The sequence below is a fragment of the Neoarius graeffei genome, chromosome 16 (genome assembly GCF_027579695.1).
Source record: "Neoarius graeffei isolate fNeoGra1 chromosome 16, fNeoGra1.pri, whole genome shotgun sequence".
Lineage (NCBI taxonomy): Eukaryota > Metazoa > Chordata > Actinopteri > Siluriformes > Ariidae > Neoarius > Neoarius graeffei.
In genome coordinates, this window is record NC_083584.1 from 53607202 (window position 1) to 53629271 (window position 22070).

The 22070-nt window shown below is 43.0% G+C and overlaps 1 protein-coding gene across 3 annotated transcripts in view; it reads left to right on the plus strand.

The window, feature by feature from the left end:
* kank2 (KN motif and ankyrin repeat domains 2) overlaps nucleotides 1-22070 on the plus strand; it is a 49282-nt gene that overhangs the window by 8147 nt on the left and 19065 nt on the right. For all 3 annotated transcript variants that reach the window (XM_060943182.1, XM_060943184.1, XM_060943183.1), the window contains exon 2: nucleotides 21685-21762. In XM_060943182.1, coding sequence (XP_060799165.1) covers nucleotides 21685-21762 — 78 coding nt within the window. The remainder of the gene's footprint in view (nucleotides 1-21684; nucleotides 21763-22070) is intronic.

Here is a 22070-nt window from a genome sequence, read left to right on the forward strand (position 1 = left end):
CATACTCATCAAACTATTCAGTGAGCCTTTGTGCTTTTTTCATCTTGGAATGGAACACTCCCATCAAGCTAGAAATGTTTTATCATATAAGCCCAAATCAGAAAAAAGTTGGGACAGTATGGGAAATGCAAATAAAAAAGAAAGCAGTGATTTTCTAAATTTACTTTGGCTTGTATTTCATTGCAGACAGAATGAACCCAAGATGTTTCATGTTTTGTCAACTTCATTTCATTTGTTAATATACATCCATTCTTGCGTTTCAGGCCTGCAACATATTACAAAAAAAGTTGGGATGGGCGTGTAGTGGTTAGCACGGTCGCCTCACAGCAAGAAGGTTCCGGGTTCGAACCCAGCAAGGGCCTTTCTGTGTGGAGTTTGCATGTTCTCCCTGTGTCTGCGTGGGTTTCCTCCGGGTGTTCCGGTTTCCCCCACAATCCAAAGACATGCAGTTAGGTTGACGTGGGGCGGCTTTGGGCTGAGGTGCCCTTGAGCAAGGTACCTAACCCCTGACTGCTCCCCGGGCACTCTGGTGTGGCTGCCCACTGCTCTGATTGTGTGTGCGTGTGTTCACTGCTTCAGATGGGTTAAATGCAGAGGATGAATTTCACTGTGCTTGAAGTGTGCATGTGACAAATAAAGGTTTCTTCTTCACTTTAGGGATAGCAATGAGGTAAAACAATTAAATAATGATGTGATTGGAAACAGGTGATGTCAACAGGTGCTTGTAATCGTGATTTGGTATAAAATCAGTATCCAGGAAAGGCCTAGCCTTTGAGGAGCAAACATGGACTAAGCATTTCCAGTTTGTCAAAAAATGCGTGAGAATTATTGAAATGTTTAAAAACAATGTTCCTCCAAGAAAGACAGGAAGGGATTTGGTTATTTCACCCTCTATGGTGCATAATATCATGAAATGTTTCAAGGAATCTGGAGAAATTTCAGTGCATAAAGGGCAACGGCACAAGCCTAAGCTGAACACCTGTGATCTCCGATCCCTCAGACTGCATCAAGAACTGTCATTCATCTAAAGCTGATGTAACCACATGGGCTCAGGATTACTTTGGAAAACCTTTGCCAGGCTCCACAATACGGAGTTACATTCACAAATGCCAGTTAAAACTTTACTGTGCAAAAAGGAAGCCTTATGTTAACTGTGTCCAGAAGCACCATCGACTAATCTGGGCTCAGAGGCATCTGGGATGGACCATCACACAGTGGAAATGTGTATTGTGATCAGATGAATCAGTATTCCAGGTCTTTTTTGTAAGGAATGGATACCGTGTGCTTCGGACCAAAGATGAAAAGGACTATCCAGACGGTTACCAGCAACAAGTCCAAAAGCCAGGGTCTGTCATGGGATGGGATTGTGTTGGTGTCCTTGGTAAAAGGTAACTTACACTTCTGTGATGGCAGCATTAATGCAGAAAAGTACATCGAGATTTTGGAGCAACATAATGCTGACTTCAAGATAACCTCTTTTCCAAGGATATTTCAACAAGAAAATGCAAAACCACTTTCTGCACACATTAAAAAGGCATGGCTGTGGAAGAAGAGGGTGCCTGTCTCCAATACAGAATGTGTGGAGAATCTTGAAATGAAAAATATGACAATGATGACTCTGTACTGTTGCACACCTTAAGACCTGTTTGCAATAAGAATGGGACAAAATAAGTGTTATGAGAAGGAATAGCAACATTATAAAGAGGTAAATGCTTTACCATCCCAATTTTGGAATTGTGTTGAATCAAAATTGAAGAGTGTTTACTTTGGGGGGGGGGGGGACACAATAAAATTCATAAAGTGAAACAAATCACAATGTTCTAGTGTGTTGTTTTGAACTCAATACAGGGTGAGGGTGTTTAGCTTAGGCTTGAGCCTTTGCCCTTTATGCACCAAAATTCATCCAGATTCCTTGAATTGTTTAATGATATTATGCACCCGTCAAAGTCACTAGACATTCTCCATCACCTGCACATTCTTTCACTGCACACCACACCCTGCGCTATAACTCCCATCATGCACTGCACCGCTTCCTGTCACCTGAGTGTTAATCATGGACACCTATTCACAATCCCAGCCACTCTATTTAAGGACTCTGCGCACACACACTCACTGCAAAGTATTGTTCTGGTTTATCTGTTCAGACCAAGCCATTTTGTTTCTGCTTGCTATCATTGCATTTGACCTGTGCCTGTATTGTGACACTGCTTAGGACTTTTTATGACTCTGTGGTAGCATCAGCGATTTTCTACGCTGTGGTCTGCTGGGGCTGTGGAAGTTCAGAGAGGGACAGGAAGAAACTTAATAAACTGGTCAGAAGGGCTGGCTCAGTCTTGGACTGTCCTCTGGACTCCATTGAGGTGGTGGGTGAGAGGAGGATGTTAGCCAAGCTGACCTCAATCATGGATAACCCCTCTCACCCCCTACATGAGGCTGTGGGGGCTTTAAGCAGCTCGTTTAGTAGTAGACTGCTACACCCACGGTGTAAGAAGGAGAGGTACCGCAGGTCATTCATACCTACTGCTGTCAGACTGTATAACACCCACAACTTGTAACGTAGCACCAATAACCTGTTTGTCATTATATTTGCACTACTTCACCACTGCTACCTCTGCCATCTCTCATCAATGCAATTATTATGTGCAATTAATATAGGCCCTAAAATATTTTTATGCATACTTATATATATATATATATATATATATATATATATATATATATATATATATATATATATATATATATAATGTGTGTGTGTGTGTGTGTGTGTGTGTATATATACAGAGTCTACCTGTAATGTGCAATTTTTCCGAGCCTCTCAATAAGGCAATTTTTCTATACTTTTTCATGGTAGATAATGCAAATAGCCCTCTGTATTTAATCCTTCATTTGTCTAATTTTTATTTCAGTTTTATTTGTTATCTGTTTGACATTTTCTTGCTACTGTAACACGTGAATTTCCCCGATGTGGGATGAATAAAGTGAATCTAATCTATTTGTATTACTCCATTTATGCCTATTTAATGACCACGATTCTGCCTCTTGTTTTGGATTTGTCTGCCTCTCTGAACTTGTATTAAAACTCATCACAATTACACTTGCATCCTTTCATTCCATGCCTGGTTTTCATGAAAGACTATTTCTCTGCAACCTGTATGCAACAGTGTGAGAAAACTTGCTCAATCAGGGCCAGCTGATGAATGAACAACAATGTCTCCAAGCCAATGAGGAGAAGCTCATGCAACTGGCCGATGTGCTGTCACAAGCCTCTGTGTCTCGCTTCACACAGATCTACTCAGACACCACCAGTTCTCTGATTGCACTGCCGGATAAGTTCACCGGTGAAGCTGCTTTGTGCTGGGGCTTCCTGTTGTAGTGCTCCATGTATTTCGCTGCTCGAGTGAGCTTCAGATTAGGACAAGGTGGCTCAGTCCATAAACCTGCTAACAGGCAATGTTATCTGATGGGTTACCGCTGTCTGGGAGCAGAACCACAGGGCCATGCTTACCTACAGACAGTTTGTCTCGATGTTCTGGTGTATGTTTTTGACCAGGTACCTGAAGGCAGTGAAAATGAGAGTCTATTGGACAAGATGTGCCACTAAGTACACACTCGAGTTCTGGATATTATCTGCAGAAAGTGGATGGAATGAGCCTGCGGTAAAGGCCATCTTCCACCACCGACTGAATGCAGACATTCTCATGGAGCTCGCCTGCCATGATGGCCAAGTCACCCTTGATGCCCTCATTGATCTCGCCATCCGCCTGGACCAACTCATTCAATGCTGGTCCAAGGTGTCAGGTCTAGCATGTTTGTCAGCTCCCTCTGTCAGCCCAGAACCCATGCAGATCAGCTGTACCTGGCACCACGTTGCCGAAAGAGAAAAGGGATGACTAGAGGGTCAATGTTTCTTTTGTAGCAATACAGAACACCTCATCTCTGACTGCCCACTATGTTGAAAGACTCCAGTCCAGAAGGAGAGCAGAGAGAGAATCCCTGTTGTCTCTCATCCAGCTCCGGTGAGTCAGTTCCTGTCTGTCTCTCTCCCAAATCCTTGACACTGCTAACACAGATAGAATACTCAGGCTCCCTCTCTGCCCTTCCAGCACTAATGGACTCTGGAGCCACGGGAAACTTCAAGATCATCACACAGCTGAATTACTCCAGATCCCATTACTTTCCTTGTCCAAGCCTCTGCCCATTCATGCCATTGGTGCTGGTACAGTCACAGATTGCACTCCAACACTGGTAATCCATGTCAGCGTCCTGCACAAGGAAACCACAAGCTTCTTGGTCATGTCCTGCTACCTGGTATTTTTCCAGCTTGCAGTTGCATTTACCCTCTGTCTCTCTCTGAACACCAGGCTATGGAGAAGTACATGCAGGAAGTGATCATCCAGGGATACATTTGGCCCTCCACCTCGCCCGTCTCTGTGGGTGGCTTCTTTGTTGAAAAGAAAGATGGGGGTCTACGTCGGTGCAATGATTATCAGGGGTTGAACCAAATTTCAGTCAAATACCCTCATCCTCTGGCTCTTGTGCCATCAGCCCTAGAACAGTTGTGTTCAGCTAAGGTTTTTACCAAGCTGGACCTCAGGAGTGTCTACAACCTCATGTGCATCTGCTCAGGGGAATGCGTGGAAACCCGCCTTTAGCACCACCAGTGAACACTATGAGTACATATTTGTGTCATATGGGCTCTCTGGCGCCCCTTCTCTGTCTTCCAGTGTTTTATCAATGACATGCTCAGAGATATATTGAGGAAATTTGTGATTGCCTACATTGACGACATCCTGTTCTACTCCCCTTCACTGGAAGATCACATCTCGCACGTCAAAGAGTCCTTTCATGTCTATGTGAGAAATCAGCTTTATGTCAAGGGAGAAAAATGTGAATTCCTTGTCTCCACCACTTCCTCCCTGGGGTACATCATTAGTTATGTCCTGGTACACGCCACAAACTGTCACAGTCCTGCAACGTTTCTTTGGGTTTGCCAACGTTTACCAGTGTTTCATATGGGGTTTCAGTGACATTGGTACACCCCTGACATCCCTCATTAAGGGAGCCAAAAAACTGGCCTGGAACCCCACAACTGAAGCTGTCTACAATGTGCTCAAGAGTGCATTCACATTAGTGCCCATTCACAAGCACCCAGACTCTCAAACACCGTTCATGGAGGAGGTGGATGCCTCAGACACAGGAGTTGGTGCTGTTTTGCCTCAATGTTTCGATAATGAATCAAAATTGCACCCAGTGGCCTTCTTCTCAAATAAACTGTCTCCATCTGAACAAAGTTATTTGGCAACAGATAACTTTTAGCCATCAAACTGGCTCTTTAAGAATGGAGGCACTGGCTCAAAGGCACCAAGTATCCATTCACTGTGTTCATGGACCAAAAAAAATTGAGTACCTTTGTACTGCCAAGGGACTGAATGCAAGACAAGCCTGGTTGGTACGCTTCTTTACTCAATTCAGTTTTACTCTGTCCTACTGTCCTGGCTCCCACAATACTAATGCTGACTCTGTTTTGCCAACATGGACCTGAACCTATGCCTGAACCCATTCTGCCTCCCGCCTGTTTCATAAATGCCATAACCTGGGAGTTTGACCATGAATTAGTCTATACACTACCTTTTCACACTCCCAGTGGGTGTCCAGCCAACCTCACATATGTGCCCTAATGCCATCCAAAAGACAATGGCCATGTTAAATGGGCAAATCAGGAGTTCAGCACATTGCTTCATTCATATTGCATCAACAACAAAGAAGATTGGTCATGTTTCCTCCTGTAGGCTGAATATGCACAAAACTCCTTGTGGCACTCTGCTACACACCTTACATCATTCCAATGTGTGCTAGGCTTCCATCCCACCTTGTTACCCTAGAACAACAGCCCCACAGATACCCCAGTAGTTGACAACTGGTTTCAAAGGACCAAGCAAGTGTGGGAAGCTGCCCACCAATGTATCGACCAGGCCACACAAAGAGAAAGAAAAACACTGACTGCAATTGGGGAGAGACCCCCGTGTATCAGCCCAGGGACAGAGTTTGGCTGGCTACAAGGGACCTCCAAATATTGGCTAGCTTTTGAAATTGGAAACCTCATTACATCAGACCTTATAAAATACTCAAGAGAATTAATGAAGACACTTATCATCTTGAATTACCCCATTGTAGCTGTCTTTCACCATCCTTCCATGTTTCTCAGCTCAAGCTTGTCACACTGGTACCACTTGTATTCAATACCTCAGCCAGCACTCCCCTAGAAGCCCCTCAATGTTGAAGGTCAGCCAGCATACACTGTTCATGCCTTGCGAAATTCACACAGAAGGAATGGGGGCCTCGAGTATCTTGTGGACTAGGATGGGTATGGCCCCCAAGGTAACATTCCGTGTCCCAAAAGCCAGTTTTGTCAGTCAGGGATCAGTATGCCAGGGCCTCTGCCTTTGGGTGCCACCTGATCCACAAATTGCCATGGTGCTCAGCCAGAAGCAGGTGGAGTGCCTACTTTGGGTCAAGGGGCAGTTGTCTCAAGTGGAGGAGTTTAAGTATCTCGGGGTCATGTTAATGAGTGAAGGTAGGGGGGAGCAAGAGTTGGACAGATGGATCAGGGCAGCATCAGCAGTCATGCAGACGCTAAACCGGTCTGTTGTGGTAAAGAGAGAGCTGAGCCAAAAGGCAAAGCTCTCAATTTACAGGTCCAGCTACGTTCCCACCCTCACCTATGGTCACAAGCTATGGGTAGTGACCGAAAGAATGAGATCGCGGATACAAGAGGTCAAAATGAGTTTTCTCTGCAGGGTGGCTGGGCTCTCCCTTAGAGATAGGGTGAGAAGTTCGGTCATTTGGGAGAGACTCAGAGTAGAACCGTTGCTCGTCCACATCAAAAGGAGCCAGTTGAGGTGGTTTGGGTACCTTGTTAGGATGCCCTCTGGACACCTCCCAGGGGAGGCTCTCTGGGTATGCCTTACCGGGAGGAGACCCTGGGGCAGACCCAGGACACGCTGGAGAGATTACATCTCTCAGCTGGCCTGGGAATGCCTCAGTATTCCCCCAGAAGAGTGGAGGTGGCCGGGGAGAGGGAAGTCTGGGCAGCTCTACTCAGGCTGCTACCCCTGCGACCCTGACTCAGATAAGCGGTAGAAAATGGTTGGATGGATGGATGGCCCCCAAGGAGCAAAATTGGGTCACAGCCAAGAACATCCTCAACCCCATGTTCACTAGAGAATTTCATGCGACACACCACAACAAACCTGGTCCCCATCCCAGAGGCTGCCCTCACACACGTTCAGCTCCCAGAGGAAGATCATTCCCCTCAATGATCTGTCACATTCACTGCCCGTTCTCCGTCAACTGCACATTCATTCACTGTGCAACACACCCCACACTACAACTCGGATTTTATGTGCTTCAGATGATTCAGGACAGTGATTCAATTCATGATTCAGGACAGCAATTAAATTAAATCTTGAGAACTGTGACACTGATGATGAGTGATGTTTTTTTTTAAACTTTGACTTGATCCAGCCAAAGATCAACTCAAGTAAGTGTAAATATTTCTTCTATTTATTATGAGCAGATTGGTTGATATGCGTGCACTGTAGTGCATACACAGGAAAAACGACTAGGCAATTTTTCCAGAGTTAAAAGTATTTTCCTCAAAAATAGTTAATTTTGCTCTACTTTGAGTTTAGAGAGTAACATTTGGAGTAGGATCAAAATTACAGAGTAATTGTGTAAAAGAGTAACATAGTTGGTTGTGGCTCCGAACCGAGTAAAATAGTACAAGCGTTAATTTCAAGACACAATGAATAGTCAAATACCAAAATAAAATCAAATACCAGATCAATGAAGATGTTTTAAAAAGCAGTTTTCCAACTGTGTTGGAATGTATGGAAAAACATTGCCTTACCCATTGTGACTTGACCTGATGGGATTAAGAGTTGGCAGTGTGAGGGGTTTTCACTCTTCTCATTGAATGGAATGGAAATTTTTACCCTTATCATTGAATACCCCTCCCACTGCCAACCCTTCATCCCAAACAATAGAACATAAATTTTTTGATGTCCAGTTAATTGTCCAAACCATTGGAGCAGATGTAAGTTTTTGTGCTTGATACATTCCTCAGACTGAACAGAATCACCTCAAGTGATCAAAACAGTTTGTCACAATGGGTAAGGTCATATTTTTTTCACACATTCCAACACTGTTCTAAAACTGCTTTTTACAACATCATCTATGTTATTTTTTTTAAAGTGCAATCATGACATACATATCACATAGATATTGTAGCTGAACTTATGCTGAATACAAAAAACTCATGTGACTTTGAAAATACTGTTTAGATTTGTTGAAATTGACAACAAAATCAGAGCATGCCAAAATCATTAGAGTGCCAGAGAATACCCTCAGACCCCAGAGGGTTAATGACCACAATTTTGCCTACTGTCTTGGATTTGTCTGCCTTTCTGAACTTTTATTAAAACTCTTCACAACTGCACTTACATCCTCTCATTCCATGGCTAGTTTTCATGACAGCACCACAGAGGATGAAAGATCCAAATCACTTATCTTTCTTTGAGGAACATTGTTTTTAAACATTTTAATAATTTTCTCATGCATTTGTTGAAAAACTGGAGATCTTCGGCCCATTTTTGCTTCACAAAGACAAGGCCTTTTCTGGATTTTGTACTAAATTTCAGTGCTATTACTGACAGACAGACAGAGAGACAGACACACACACCCAGGTGCTCACTCTGGGAGTAATCTCCTTTTTGGGATGGCCTCTTTTTCTTGGTGCTTGCTTGTCTGGGTGTTCAGTGGGTCACATTCCTGGGTGAGGAGTGGGTCTAAGATGTCTCGAGTGTTTACCCAGCTGTGTTCCTCCAGGTTGTACCCTTTCCAATCCACTAAGTACTCTAGTTGCCCATGTCTGCGCCAAGAATTGAGGATTTTGTGTACTTGGTATATTGGGTCTCCTCCTCATTCCAGGAAGAGGGGGAAGCTCACTGAGGAGTTTGCTAGTGGCTAGGGGGCTTTGGATGGCAGGTTTCAGGCATGACACATGGAATGTGGGAGCCATTCTGCAGTGAGGTGGGAGTTCCAACTTGTAGGAGACTTTGTTAATTTTACAGATTACTTTATATGGACCAATGTATCAGGCTTGGGGCTTCTGGCAAGAGTTTGGCTTTCGTAGACCCCTAGTGGACACCCACACTCGGTCGCCTGGGGTTTACTCAGGAGTTTCCCCTCGATGTTTGTCTGCATATTGTTTGTACTTGCTTTTGACCTGTTCCAGTCTCTGGTGGACCTCCTCCCACACCTTACTCCTCTTAAACCAGGAGTCCACTGCCAGGATTTGTGTTGGAGAATCATCCCAGGGAAAGAGTGATGGTTGATACCCCAGGATGCACTGAAACAGTGTTGGCAGAGTGTTTACCGAGTTCTGGGCATACTCAGCCCAAGGAAGGAACTGTGCCCAATCCTTCTGATTCATCATACAAAATATGCTCAGGAAGCACCCGACCTCCTGGTTGACATGCTCCACCTGGCCATTGGATTGTGGGAGGTTAGGCTCATGGATACCCCTAATCTATCCATAAACTTGGCCCATAACCTGGAGATAAACTAGGGACCCCAGTCACTGACGATGTCTTTGGGGTTGCCATACTATCGGAAAATATGATTGAACAGGAGTTCTGCAGTTTCAAATGCAGTGGGTAGGCCAGACAGAGGAATGAGTTTGAGGGCTTTGAAAAAGTCATCAATGACAACTAGGATGACTGTGTTACCTTGGGATTGGGGTAGGTCAGTGATGAAACCAATGGCAATATGTGACCAGGGTCATTGAGGCACCAGAAGTGGACAGAGCTTCCTGGCTGGTGGGGCCCGTGGCACTTTTGCTTGGGGCCCAGATGGAGCACGATGAAACAAAGTGGTTAATTTCAGAAACCATGTTCTCCCACCAATACTGATTCCGGAGGAGTTGATATGTTCTGTGACTGCTGGGGTGCCCAGTGGCCAGAGAAGCATGGGCCCAGGTGATACGTTGACCTTGAAATCAGGGTGGCACATACATGAGTCCAGGAGGACAGTTCTCAGGTAGATTTGGAGGTTGTGATTATGCGATTTCCATATCTACTTGCCACGAAATGGCATGCAAGAAGCACTCGGTGATCAGATAGGTGTGGGCTCTGAAGTATGGTTGAATGTGGTGTGGATTCTGGAGAGGGCATCTGCTTTAGTGTTTCTGGGACCTGGGGGGTAGGAAATTGTGAATCTAAACCTGGTGAAGAAAAATGCCCATCTGGCTTGGCATGGGTTTAGGTGTTTAGCTGTCTTCAGATATTTTAGATTTATATGATCAGTGAGAATGGTGAATGGATGTGTGGCGCCCTCCAATCAGTGTCTCCACTCTTCGAGAGCTAGTTTAATAGCTAGGAGTTCTCAATTGCCAATGTCATAATTCTTTTCGGCTGGGGTGAGTTTCTTTGAAAAGAAGGCCACGGGATATAGCTTAGGCTTATCCCCAAAATGCTGAGATAGCACCCCTCCCACTCCTGTCTCAGAGGCATCTACCACTACAGTGAAAGGTTTAGTAGGGTCCGGATGCTAGAGAATGGGAATTGACGTGAAAGTGGCCTTGAGCTGGTTGAAGGCTTCTTTGGCGGCTGGGTTCCACTGGATACATCACAGCCCCTTCTTCAGCAGGGTGGTGAGAGGAGCGGCGATCATGCTGAACCCATGAATGAAGCAATGATAGAAATTTGCAAACCCCAGGAAGCATTGCAGTTCCTTCATGGTAGTGGGTGTTGGCCAGGAGGTGACCATGGAGGCTTTGCTACAGTCAGTGCTTACTCCTTCTGTGCTGATGTACCCAAAGAATGAGATTTGGTGAACGTGAAACTCACACTTCTCAGCTTTTGCATAGAGGTGATTCTCCAATAACTGGGCGAGTACTGACCTTACATGTTCATGGTGTGAGCCATCATCAGGGGAGTAGATTAGAATATCTTCTAGGTAGGCAATGATGAAGCGTCCCAGCATGTCTCTGAGGATGTCATTGATCAAACATTGGAAGACGCTGGGAGCGCAAGAAAGTCCATAAGGCATTATGAAATATTCAAAGTGCCCAAACATTGTGTTAAAGGCGGGCTTCCATTCATCACCATCCTGAATTCTGACCAGGTTGTAAGTGCTTTGAAGGTCCAACTTGATAAATATTCTAGCTGACCTTAGCTGTTCCAAAGCCGACGGCACCAGGGGAAGTGGATAAGGATATTCGACTGTGATCTGGTTTCGGCCCCAATAGTCGATGCATGGGTGAAGGCCCCATCCCTTCTTTTCCACAGTGAAAAAGCTAGCTGAAGCTGGGGATGTGGATGGTCCCTGTTATTGTGCCTCCTGTACACACTCCTCCATGGCAGCTTGTTCAGTGATGGACAGAGGATATATGTGGTTGCAAGGTAGAGTTGTACTTGGGAGAAGGTCTATGGCACAGTCATAGGCTCGGTGAGGAGGTAGACCACTAGCCTTACCCTTGCTGAAAACTTCCTTGAGGCCATGATAATGGAGGAACAGTGTCGATGTTACCTGGCAGTGGACTCTCCACAGAGGTGGACGAAAGAGTGACTTGTGGAAGTTTCAAGCAGTTCTGGAAGCAAGATGGGGACCATTGCAGAATTTCTTTGTGTTGCCAGGATATTAGGGGATTGTAAAGCTGGAGCCACAGGAATCCCAAGATTAGAGCATGCTGAGCTGTGTGGGTGACCAACAAGGTGATGTTGGTCAACATGAACAACATGAGTCTCAGGCTGGATTTCAAGAGGTGACATGCATTTTGTAACAAGCCCATTACTGATGGGGCCCCCATCAATGGCCTTAAGGTTCACTGGTTGTTGGAGTTCTTCCATGGGCAGGTTGTACTTCTGGACAATCTTGAGACTAATGAAGTTACCCTCTGTCCCTGAGTCTATGAAGGCAGAGAGAACATAGGTTGAGTCTGGGAGCTTTAACAGTACTGGCATCTTGAGAGAATGCAGTGTGTGGATGAATTTACTCACCAGGCTGGGTGGACAGGTTTCCTGGCAGGTGAGACCCTCCCTTATAGGATTAGGTAGGCGAACAGAACACTTCGCTATCAGATGGCCGGATTCACAGGAATAAAAACACAGCCCTTCAAAATACCTCCTGTTCCTCTGAGCGTTGCAAGCGAGCATGGAAGATCTCCATTGGAGTCGGGGATGGCGGAGTAGGAGGAAGGGCTGGAGGTGGTTGTAACAAGGGTCGGTTTAGAAGAAGGTGGTCTAGATGGATGGCCAGGTTGATGAGGGAGTCAAGAGTGAGTTGCTGATCATGCCATGCCAGTTCAATTAGCACTTCGGGGTGCAGACCCTGGTGAAAAGTGGCCTTGAGGGTGGGCTTGTTCCAGCCACTTCCTGCTGCCAGTGTGAGAAATTCCAGAGCATATTCGGCCACTCTCCTATCTCCCTGTCTAAGGGTGAGTAGTTTTTTCACCTATTTTGTCACCCTCCGGCTGATCAAAAACTCCCTTGAACAGTTTGATAAATTGGTCATAGGAGGTGGTGTGTTCACCTCTATGCTCCCAAATAGCGCTAGCCTACTGCACAGCCTTGTCTGTGAGGAGATTGAGGAATTGAGCGATCTTATGCTCCTCTGTAGCTCCAGTGAGGGTCGTGAAATATAGTGAACATTTGAAGAAGAAATTCCTTACAGTGTGAAACTTCCCCAGAGTACTTTTCAGGTTGGGGAACCATCAGGGCTGCACCCGCGAAGGATGAAGAGCATGCCAGGATGGCCTGTGAGACAACAGCTGTTAACTGCGACATTCTGGTGTTAAGTTTGCTTAACACTTGCTGATGTTCTCCTAATAGTTGCCCCCTGAGCATTAAGAGCAGTTTGCTTATCTTCCTCTGCTGCATCCATTGCCAGTGAAGTATCCTGTCAGGGCGCAGGCACTTATGGATGCAAACGCAGGGGAGAGCAGGTGCATCACAAACCAATAACCAAATTCAATACAGCAATCTGAAGGTGTAGTCAGGGATGGGCAAGGGTCGGTCGATTCACAAACACAACGTCAAAGGCCAGGGGAGTAATCATAGTTGGTAATAAATATAAGCAAAGTCAAAAGCACTAGAATTCAGACAGAATAGTAAGAAGGCTCGGTATGATCAGGCACGGGGACACAGAAGGATACTTCACGGTGAGCATTTGTGAGTGCTGGGCTTATATAGGGAAGTAATTATGGGGAAATGCGAAACAGGTGTACTTCCTAGAATTCTGGAGATGAGGGGCTGTGTGGTGCTTGGGAAGTGTAGTCCAGAGTAGCCATGTTTGGAGGCTCTTCTGAACTCAGGTTTTCAGTGCTATTACTGACACTAACCCTAAGTTGTCCCATTCCAAGCTTTTTTTGGAATATGTTTTAGGCCTGAAACACAGGAATTTAATTTGTATCTAAACAAATGAAATTGACCAACAAAACATGAAATATCTTGGGTTCATTCTGTCTGCAATGAAATACGAATCAAACTAAATTTAGAAATCACTGCTTTCTTTTTTTATTTGCATTTTCCATACCATCCCAACTTTTTCCCGATTTGGGCTTGTACATAACATCAGTGATGCCACTCTAATAGAACTGAGTATAAGTTGCGAACATCTCCATTATACCCCAATAAATTCATCTGCGATCATGATCATCAAGCTCTAGAGGAACTCTAGAGGAGGCTTATGGTTTTTGAGTTGATGGAGAGATTGACTGGGGCTTCTGTATGTTAATCCACTCCAGCTTTAGGACTGTGAGTCATTCAAAGTATTTACAGGTATTTATTTATTTATTTATTTATTTATTTATTTATTTAACAGTTGATACTAAGCATTGGTCATTTCCAAGTTCACCCAGATTAGTGCATCAGCTCATTTCCTGACCATATTGTACTTTAACCAAGAAAATTGCAGGAACACATTTCAAAATGAACTCTTATTGAGACACCAGTACTACATCGCTTCTAAAAAAAAAAAATTTAAATCAGTCAGAGCAAGAGGACTCAAAAGAACCCTAACAACTGGTGTCATTACAGTAAATGAACTTCACAGTATGTAATAATTGATGTGTTTTTTCCATTAGTTTAGTTTGTATTCATTCATCTCATTATCTCTAGCCGCTTTTGGTACCATGACTGTCCAGGATATACTATATACAATACAGGGAAAGCAATATAAAATAAAAACTGTGAGATTAATATGAAAATATCTGTACACATAATGACCCCCAAAATGATTGTCACCCAAGTACAGATGGGGGGGGGGTTAGAAAAAATCCACCTTTTGGTGAAGTCACTTCACTGCACATTGAAAAAATGAAAAAAAAAATTCAACCTTTAATTGAAATAAATTTATCCAGAGAAAAACAAATCTCTCATCAAGAAATAATTATTTTCAACAAAAACATATGTGCCACTATTATTGGCACCAGAAGGAAACCGTCAGGGCCTTCTAGGTCTTCATAGACGGCCCAAACATATCAGCATTTCCAAAGTTATATTTAATTTCTTTCATTCTTTAATTGCTTTCATGCTTTCATAATTTCATTATAATTATTCTCTTCTAATTCTAATTTGGCCTAATTTTCTATCAGATTTGCTTTAGAAATGAAAGGGTTACTGTCCTGAAAACATTAAAATAGAGTTATCCAGTGAGATTTTTTTTGTTTGTTGTCTCTAGGCTGAGAAGAGTTTAGAGCTGGCTCACTCATTGGTTAGAACTTCATTGCCGGTACAGAAGTCCATGGCAGTGTATGTTTATGTAGGAAGTGACAGATGAATTAACGAATCAGATTTTGATTTATAGTGAGAGGGACCAAAAATTTATCACCCTCTGCCTTCTTGAAGGCCAACGCAAGCTTAACCACGAGCCGGCACTGTGAGCACGACAGTGAAGTCACCTTCCAACCTGTGTAGTGTTCATCAGTGGTGTTAGCGAATGCTAATAAAGCAGTCAAGCCAGTGCTATCGAGAGCAAGTAGCACAGGCTAATGACCGAGAATCTAAGATCTCTGTCTCCAGCAGTGGCGGCTGGTAATCTTTCAAACAGGGGAGGCTGGTCGGTTACGATATTTCCAGATTTTAAAAGAAAAAACACATCAGTTTTGCCCATACTCTTGCCTCTGATCTGGCTGATTGTTGGCAGCGTCACAAACTGTGAAATAACAGGTTCTTTTGGCCCATTAGCCTACTGTCCAATATACATGATGGTGGTGTTGGAGGTGGTGGTGGTTATATTTTAACATTTTATATTTTAAAATTGTGGCATGTTGTTTAAAAATTGACCTCGGCTGTGTTTTTGTTTAAAAATGTTTTCCAAATTGTAGCGGCGTTTAATTCATATCCAGAAAAACATATATTCCAATATAATATACTCAGCATAAACATTTTAAATAGATTCTATATTTTTAGTCCATCCATGACATATTACTAAAGTAGCCTATTTACTGCTATTGATGTGGGTCACTTGCTGTTAGCCAATTCACTTTCTCGTACCAGGAGAGCTGAAAGGAACGAGTATTATTCCCTACCTTTTTCACCAAGTCAATTTGAGGCGTTGGTCTGCCCTGCTCTTTAATTTTAATTTTTTCCTTGAAAGGAAGACTGGCAAATGGCTTCGCCAAAATTAAATCAGCAATGCTTGGCATCCGTGCGCAGCTTTCTTGCTAGCTGACTAGCCCCCTCAAGTTCAAGTTCAGTCACTCAAATAAACAAAATTTCTGGAACTAAGATAGCAAACTTGACAACACTTTATTTACAATGAAAATATATACAAACTAAAAAAGCTGGTAGAAACCGTATGTAATGAATGAAATCGAAATGTAAGCCGATCTCTTACAAAACACCACAGCACTTACGAATCCGCATGGGACTGAACTGATGTTGCCAGATACTGCTGACATTATCCAGCCCAAAATATGTTCAAAACCCGCCAAAATGCACTTAAAACCGCCCAATTGGGCGGGAAATCGCCCAATCTGGCAACACTGTCCGCTGCCTGTCTATAGTTGAAACGAGCTGTCAATCAAAGAAAATATCTGGCCGCTTTCACCAATCACCAGTCTCCTCGCGGAAACTGCCATGTCCCTCCCATGTGAGGCTGGGAGTCCGTAGGCAGGCATTTTTGCAGTATTTGTCCAGTAACTGTCTTGCATTTTGAGATTGAAAAGTGCATAGCTCCCAAATGCCGTTGAAGTCCATTGAGGCTGGGAGTCCGTGAGACTCCGTGGGCGGGCATTTTCGCAGTATTTGTCCAATAATCGTCTTACATTTTGACATTGACAAGCACATAGCTCCCAATCCACTGAGGCTGGGCTGCACCGCGCTGTCACGAGGGGGAAAAACTCATGCACACATTAGGCGAACTAGGGAAAGTTATAAGGGAATGATTTTGCACTGTAGTTGGGTTGAGCACATATATTTCTATGATTCTGGATCTGAAATAGCAATGTTATAAGGTCGGCTATAACATAAGCCTAGCGCAATTCATCCCACACGATGTTCGTCATTTTTAGAGGAGGCTGAGCCTCCCTCGTTGTCTTAGAGCAATTGCCCGTGGTCTCCAGACTCTTCTTCCACGCATGCTTGCCCCAATTTTTCACTGATACTTAAGTATTAATTTCCCTGTGTAATTTACTGAGTTACTTTTAAAATCAACATCGACAACTACACACAGCAGAGCTACCCGGCAACCTGCCGCTAATCCCTTGCAAAATCCTTTGCCCTGTTGCTTTTTTGGTGTGTCTGAAGTCCCAGCTCAGACACGTGAGCTAATATAATGGTTTACCAATGATTGACACCCCTGTGTTTAATACTTTTTGTACAATCTCCTTTTGCCAGTAAAATAGCATTGAGTCCCTCTATTAAAATTTTATAAGGTTTGAAATACAGAGCAGGGCATCTGAGACAGTTCGTCTTTACACAATCTCTCCAGATCATCCAGGGTTCTCAGCCCTCTCTTGTGCTCTCTCTTCTTCAGCTCACCCCACGGGTTTTCAATGGGGGTCAGGTCAGGGGACTGAGATGGCCCTGGCAGAAGCTTCATTCTGTGCTTAGTGAACCATTTTTGTATTGATTTGGACCTATGCTTTGGGTCATTGTCCTGCTGGAAGATCCAATGATGACCCAGTTTTAGTTTCCTGACAGAGGCGGCCAGATTTTGATTTAAAATGTCCTGGTATTTCATGGAGTCCATGATGCCGTGTACCCTAACAAGGTTTCCAGGGCCTTTGGAGGAAAAACAGCCCCAAAAACATCATAAAACTTCCACCACATTTTACAGTTGGGATTGGGTTCTTTTCATTATAGCCATCCTTTTTACACCAAACCCACCTTGAGTGTTTATTGCCAAAAAGCTCAATTTTTGTTCCATCAGACCGTAGAACATGGTTCCAGTCAAAGTTGTAGTAACATTTCACAAATTTCAGGTGCTTACATTTGTAGTTAACTCACAGAAAAGGCTTTTTTTCCTGGCACCTTCCACATAATCTGTTGGCATGGAGGTGGACTCTGATGGTGGTTTTGGAGACTTGGAAACCCCAAGATTTTACTTTTTCTTGTAATTCACCAACGGTGATATTTGGGGATTTTTTTTTTTTGCTTTTCTTACCCGCTTCCTCACTACATGGGGCAAAATAAATTTGGGTCCTCTTCCAGGCAAGTTTGTAACAGTTCTAGTTGGTGTCCACTTTTTTATTATTGCCCTAACAGTAGAAATGGACATTTTCAGGCGAGTAGCTATTTTTTTTTATAACCATTCCCTGGCTTATGAAGGTCAACACACTTCTCCCTCATTTGGTTTGTGCATTCTCTTATCTTTTCATGTTGATGGATGACTAAGGGAATTTGGTCTTTGTGTCACCTCATATTTGTTCTCCAGTTAATCAGGAAATCATGGATTACAGCTTGAAAGTTCCTACACACTCCAATCAAATAAAAAATGTACAATTTAAATAGGAAACAAGCTTCAGTTACATCCTGTTCACTATCATTTCCAGGGGTGCCAATAATGTTGGATTAAGTATACTTTAGAGGAAAAGTCAAGGTGGAAGCAAAGGTGAAAATTAGTGACTGTGTGAGACATTATTCCAGGCTCAAACCTTTTATAGAAGTTATCTAAAAATGAAATGAGGCACTCTATATTGGATTCATGGTATTATATTCCTGTACCTAGAGTGCTGCTGGTCCCTCTCTCACTCAGAACATTCACCGTGGCCTTTTTTAGGGTTTTGATTTAGTTCAATATACTATTTTTAATGTAATTTGACAATGGCCTCCTATGTTTTTGGTTTGGACCTTGAATGCAATAAGTTTAGACACACGTTATGTTTGCATTATATAAATTGGGCTGTAGAAATTCATAGTTGTGCTGGTGATGGAAACCAAGTGGAAAATGTATGCAAAAATGTTGAAGAATACATTTTGTGTCGAACAATAAACAGTGGATTTACAGTTTGGTCCATAGATGTGCTAACTGTGTACAGAGTTTTGAAAAAGTGACCCTAGCAGTGACTAATGCGTGCTGGCCAAACAAACAAACAAACAAACAAACAAACAAACAAACAAACAACAACAAAAAAACACCTTTGCTCAATACTACTGGGCTGAGTTTTCCCAGGCATCAGAAGGACTTGCCAAGCCTCATGTTATTGTGGACCTGGGTGAGAGGTAGGTGTGGTGTTTGTGATGGGAAGCAGTAAGGATGTGGAGCTCTGCAGCATATTTTAACACAGAGATGGTATTTGACTCTCTACTCCTACAGATAATGGTCCACTTTAAGCTCCATGTTTATATTTTTATGCATTTCAGCTCAGGGTGTGTGGTATTGCTGGTGTGGTGCTGGTAAGAATCACACACATGGTCATTACACATCTGTATATAAGTCAAAGAAGCCAGTGCTGGACTGTGCTACTCATTAATTCCATATTTTTTTTCATTCAAAATTGAGGCACCATCCTAAAGAAAGGGAGAGGAGCAGAAAGAGGACCAAAGGAAAGAGTAGTTGATGCTGGGTGGAGAGGTGGAGTTGTTGCACTGTGAATAATTTCTGCACTGAAGAAATGCCTTCAAAACCTGACCCCAATAACAGGCAGAGATTTTTGGCTGTGAGGAATGCATTTCTGACTTGAAACAAAAAAAGTACCCCACTTTAACTCTGTGGTTTTGAATTTGAAATGCTAACACACACTGCAAAGTATTTTGTATGTTTATGCTTTGTCTACATACACTTCAGCATACATGATGCTTATCCTTAATATAGAGGTTTGGAAAAAACAAAACAAAAAAAATCTTTCTCTAAATTCTGAACAGTTTTACTTAGTTATGGGGCATTTGAAAATTGCTAACTGTTGGAGGTTAGTTTCTTTTCTTTGTAGACAAAAAGCGTTAATGGACACTGGTTTGGAATGTAGTGATGAGTGTTGGGAAAACATAGTGTGATATCTTTCCAGGGCAGTTTGGTTTTTCACCTTGACATGGGTAGACAGAAAAATGAGCCATATTAGTGAAATCCCCCACGCAGCTTCCTATGGAGGGGATGAGTGCCACCATGCTCTGTTCAGTATCAACTCAGTTAAACACTGTTTGTGGCCTGCGATGCAGGGGGAAGGTCACTGCTTTGTGCATGCCAACACTCACACATAATACACACACACACACACACACACACACACACACACACACACACACACACACACACACACACACCATACCAGAAGCTCCCAGACTAATACTACTCTGCTCAGGGCAATCATTGCTGCCATGAGTGGGGGAGGGTTGTGTAGAATACGGGGCAAAGCATTGGGGACGGAACAGAAAGGAAAGGAAAAAATGAATTAGAAGAAGAGTGAATGTCTTAAATTGGGCAGTAGAGACAGATGGAGAGGAGAAAAAGAGGTGGAGAGTCTTCAGGAAAAGGACATTGAGACCAACAGACTGGGAAAGCATGCTGAGAGGAGAATATATTTTGGTTGATACTGAGATATTTCTCATACTGTTGCACTCTAATTATACCTTTATCAACTGCTTCCTGGTAAAGTCTATCCTACACACCCCTGCTGAGTGTTTGTCTCTCTCTCTCTCACGCGCGCGCGCGCGCACACACACACACACACAGAGAGGAATGTACAAAATAACACAGAAAATACACATTCAGATGCATGTTCTTGTGGATATTTTTGTCTCTTTTCAGAAACCCATGTTTAAACTGTAAAAGCTATCTATCTATCTATCTATCTATCTATCTATCTATCTATCTATCTATCTATCTATCTATCTATCTATCTATCTATCTACACACCATTTTTGCTAAGCAAATCAAAGTTATATAAATTCCCTGTTCACTGCAGCCAGATGTCCTATAGTAGACGAGCATTAGACAAAGAACGGCAGCATACAGTGGGAAAGAAGAAAAAAGGATTGTTTGTGCACTGAAAAGGTCACGAAAAACTACTGAGTGAGTTTCGTCAGTGTTTCTGAGTGCCCTAGATTTCCCAGTGCAGCCTTGGATAGGCTCAGGTTAAAGGTTTTGATGTGAAACAGAAAGTTTCGTGTTTGAACAGAAAAACTGGTCGTGTCCAAAGCCAAGTGGACAAAGGGCTCTCAGATCTGAAACAGTTTAAACTGGTCACTTTTTTCATGGAAGAAACACAGATAGTTAAGAGAGAGATGACTCATGTACAACCTCCATCCCACACAGTATTACCAAGAAAATTAATCTTTGGCAAGAACGCACAAGCTTCAGAAACCAGTGAAATTGAAAAGGGCATGGCCTAAAATCTACTGGATATTTGTAATGTAATCTTGCAATGAGAAAAATATCAGGTTAAGTTAAAAGCTAATATGAATATATTCCCACTTTCTTCAAATCAAAGCATGTTTTGTTTGGCCCAACTGTTTTAAATGTGGACTGGGTCTCTGCTGGAGTTGGGATGCACCACTGAGAGACAGGAAGGAGGAAGAGGACACACCAGTCATCTGCAATCTCCTGATCCTCAGCTGACTAGCAGGAGGGGAAGAGAACGAGGGAGGTATTGGAAAAGGAAAAATGAAGAAAAAGGGAGTTGAACAGTGGTGGAAAGCGAGTGTGTGTGTGTGTTTGAGTGTGTGCGTGCACATTTTCTTTTTCCAGCACCTCCATATGGAGAACCATCGGCAGAGAAATGATTCCTAATATGGTTGTAATGAGAGGCGCTTTCTCCACAAGTCACTGTAGCTGCCAGGAAAAGTTTCCTTTCCATTCTCTTTCCTTTAAGTATGAGATCCAGAAACAAAAAGAAAATCCCAGCAGTGGAGGGAGAAAGCAAACCAAGTCAGAAAGGCTCTAATGGACTGCAGTGGGTACAATTAAACCATAACAAACCCTGATGTACCTACATTACACACAGTCAGATGCTGACTGCTGGCTTCCTCCGCTGCCATTGAACGAATCCATGAGCAGAATCACACTCCTGATCAGGGCCATTTGTGTAAGTGTCATAGACCCTACATTGGGGTGTTATTTTCTGAGCGGAGGCAGCTGGCCTTGTGTGTCACTGGATGAATGATGAGAAATTTGCTCATGACTCACATGCAGTAATCTCTCTCTCTCTCTCTCTCTCTCTCTCTCTCTCTGTTCTTTTTTTAGGTTTTGTATGTGATGGTGTTACAGGGGGTTGCTATAGAATCATGGCTCAAGTGCTACATATGGACACCAGCTTTCCAGGTTGGATATTTTTGCATTATACATCTTAGCATTGCATCATTTATAAGCATTGATGCAATCTTCAAATATAGAACAAACGAACTAACCCTAATTCCAAAAAAGTTGGTTGACTGTGTAAAACGTAAATAAAAACAAAATTGCATGATTTGCAAATCATTTTTGTTTTATATTCAATTGAATGCAATACAAAGACATTTAATGTTCAGCCTGAAACATTTATTTATTTATTTATTTATACACTCATTCTGAATTTACATGGTACTATATGATCAATAATATTACCATGTATGATGCTAACATCTGGGTTC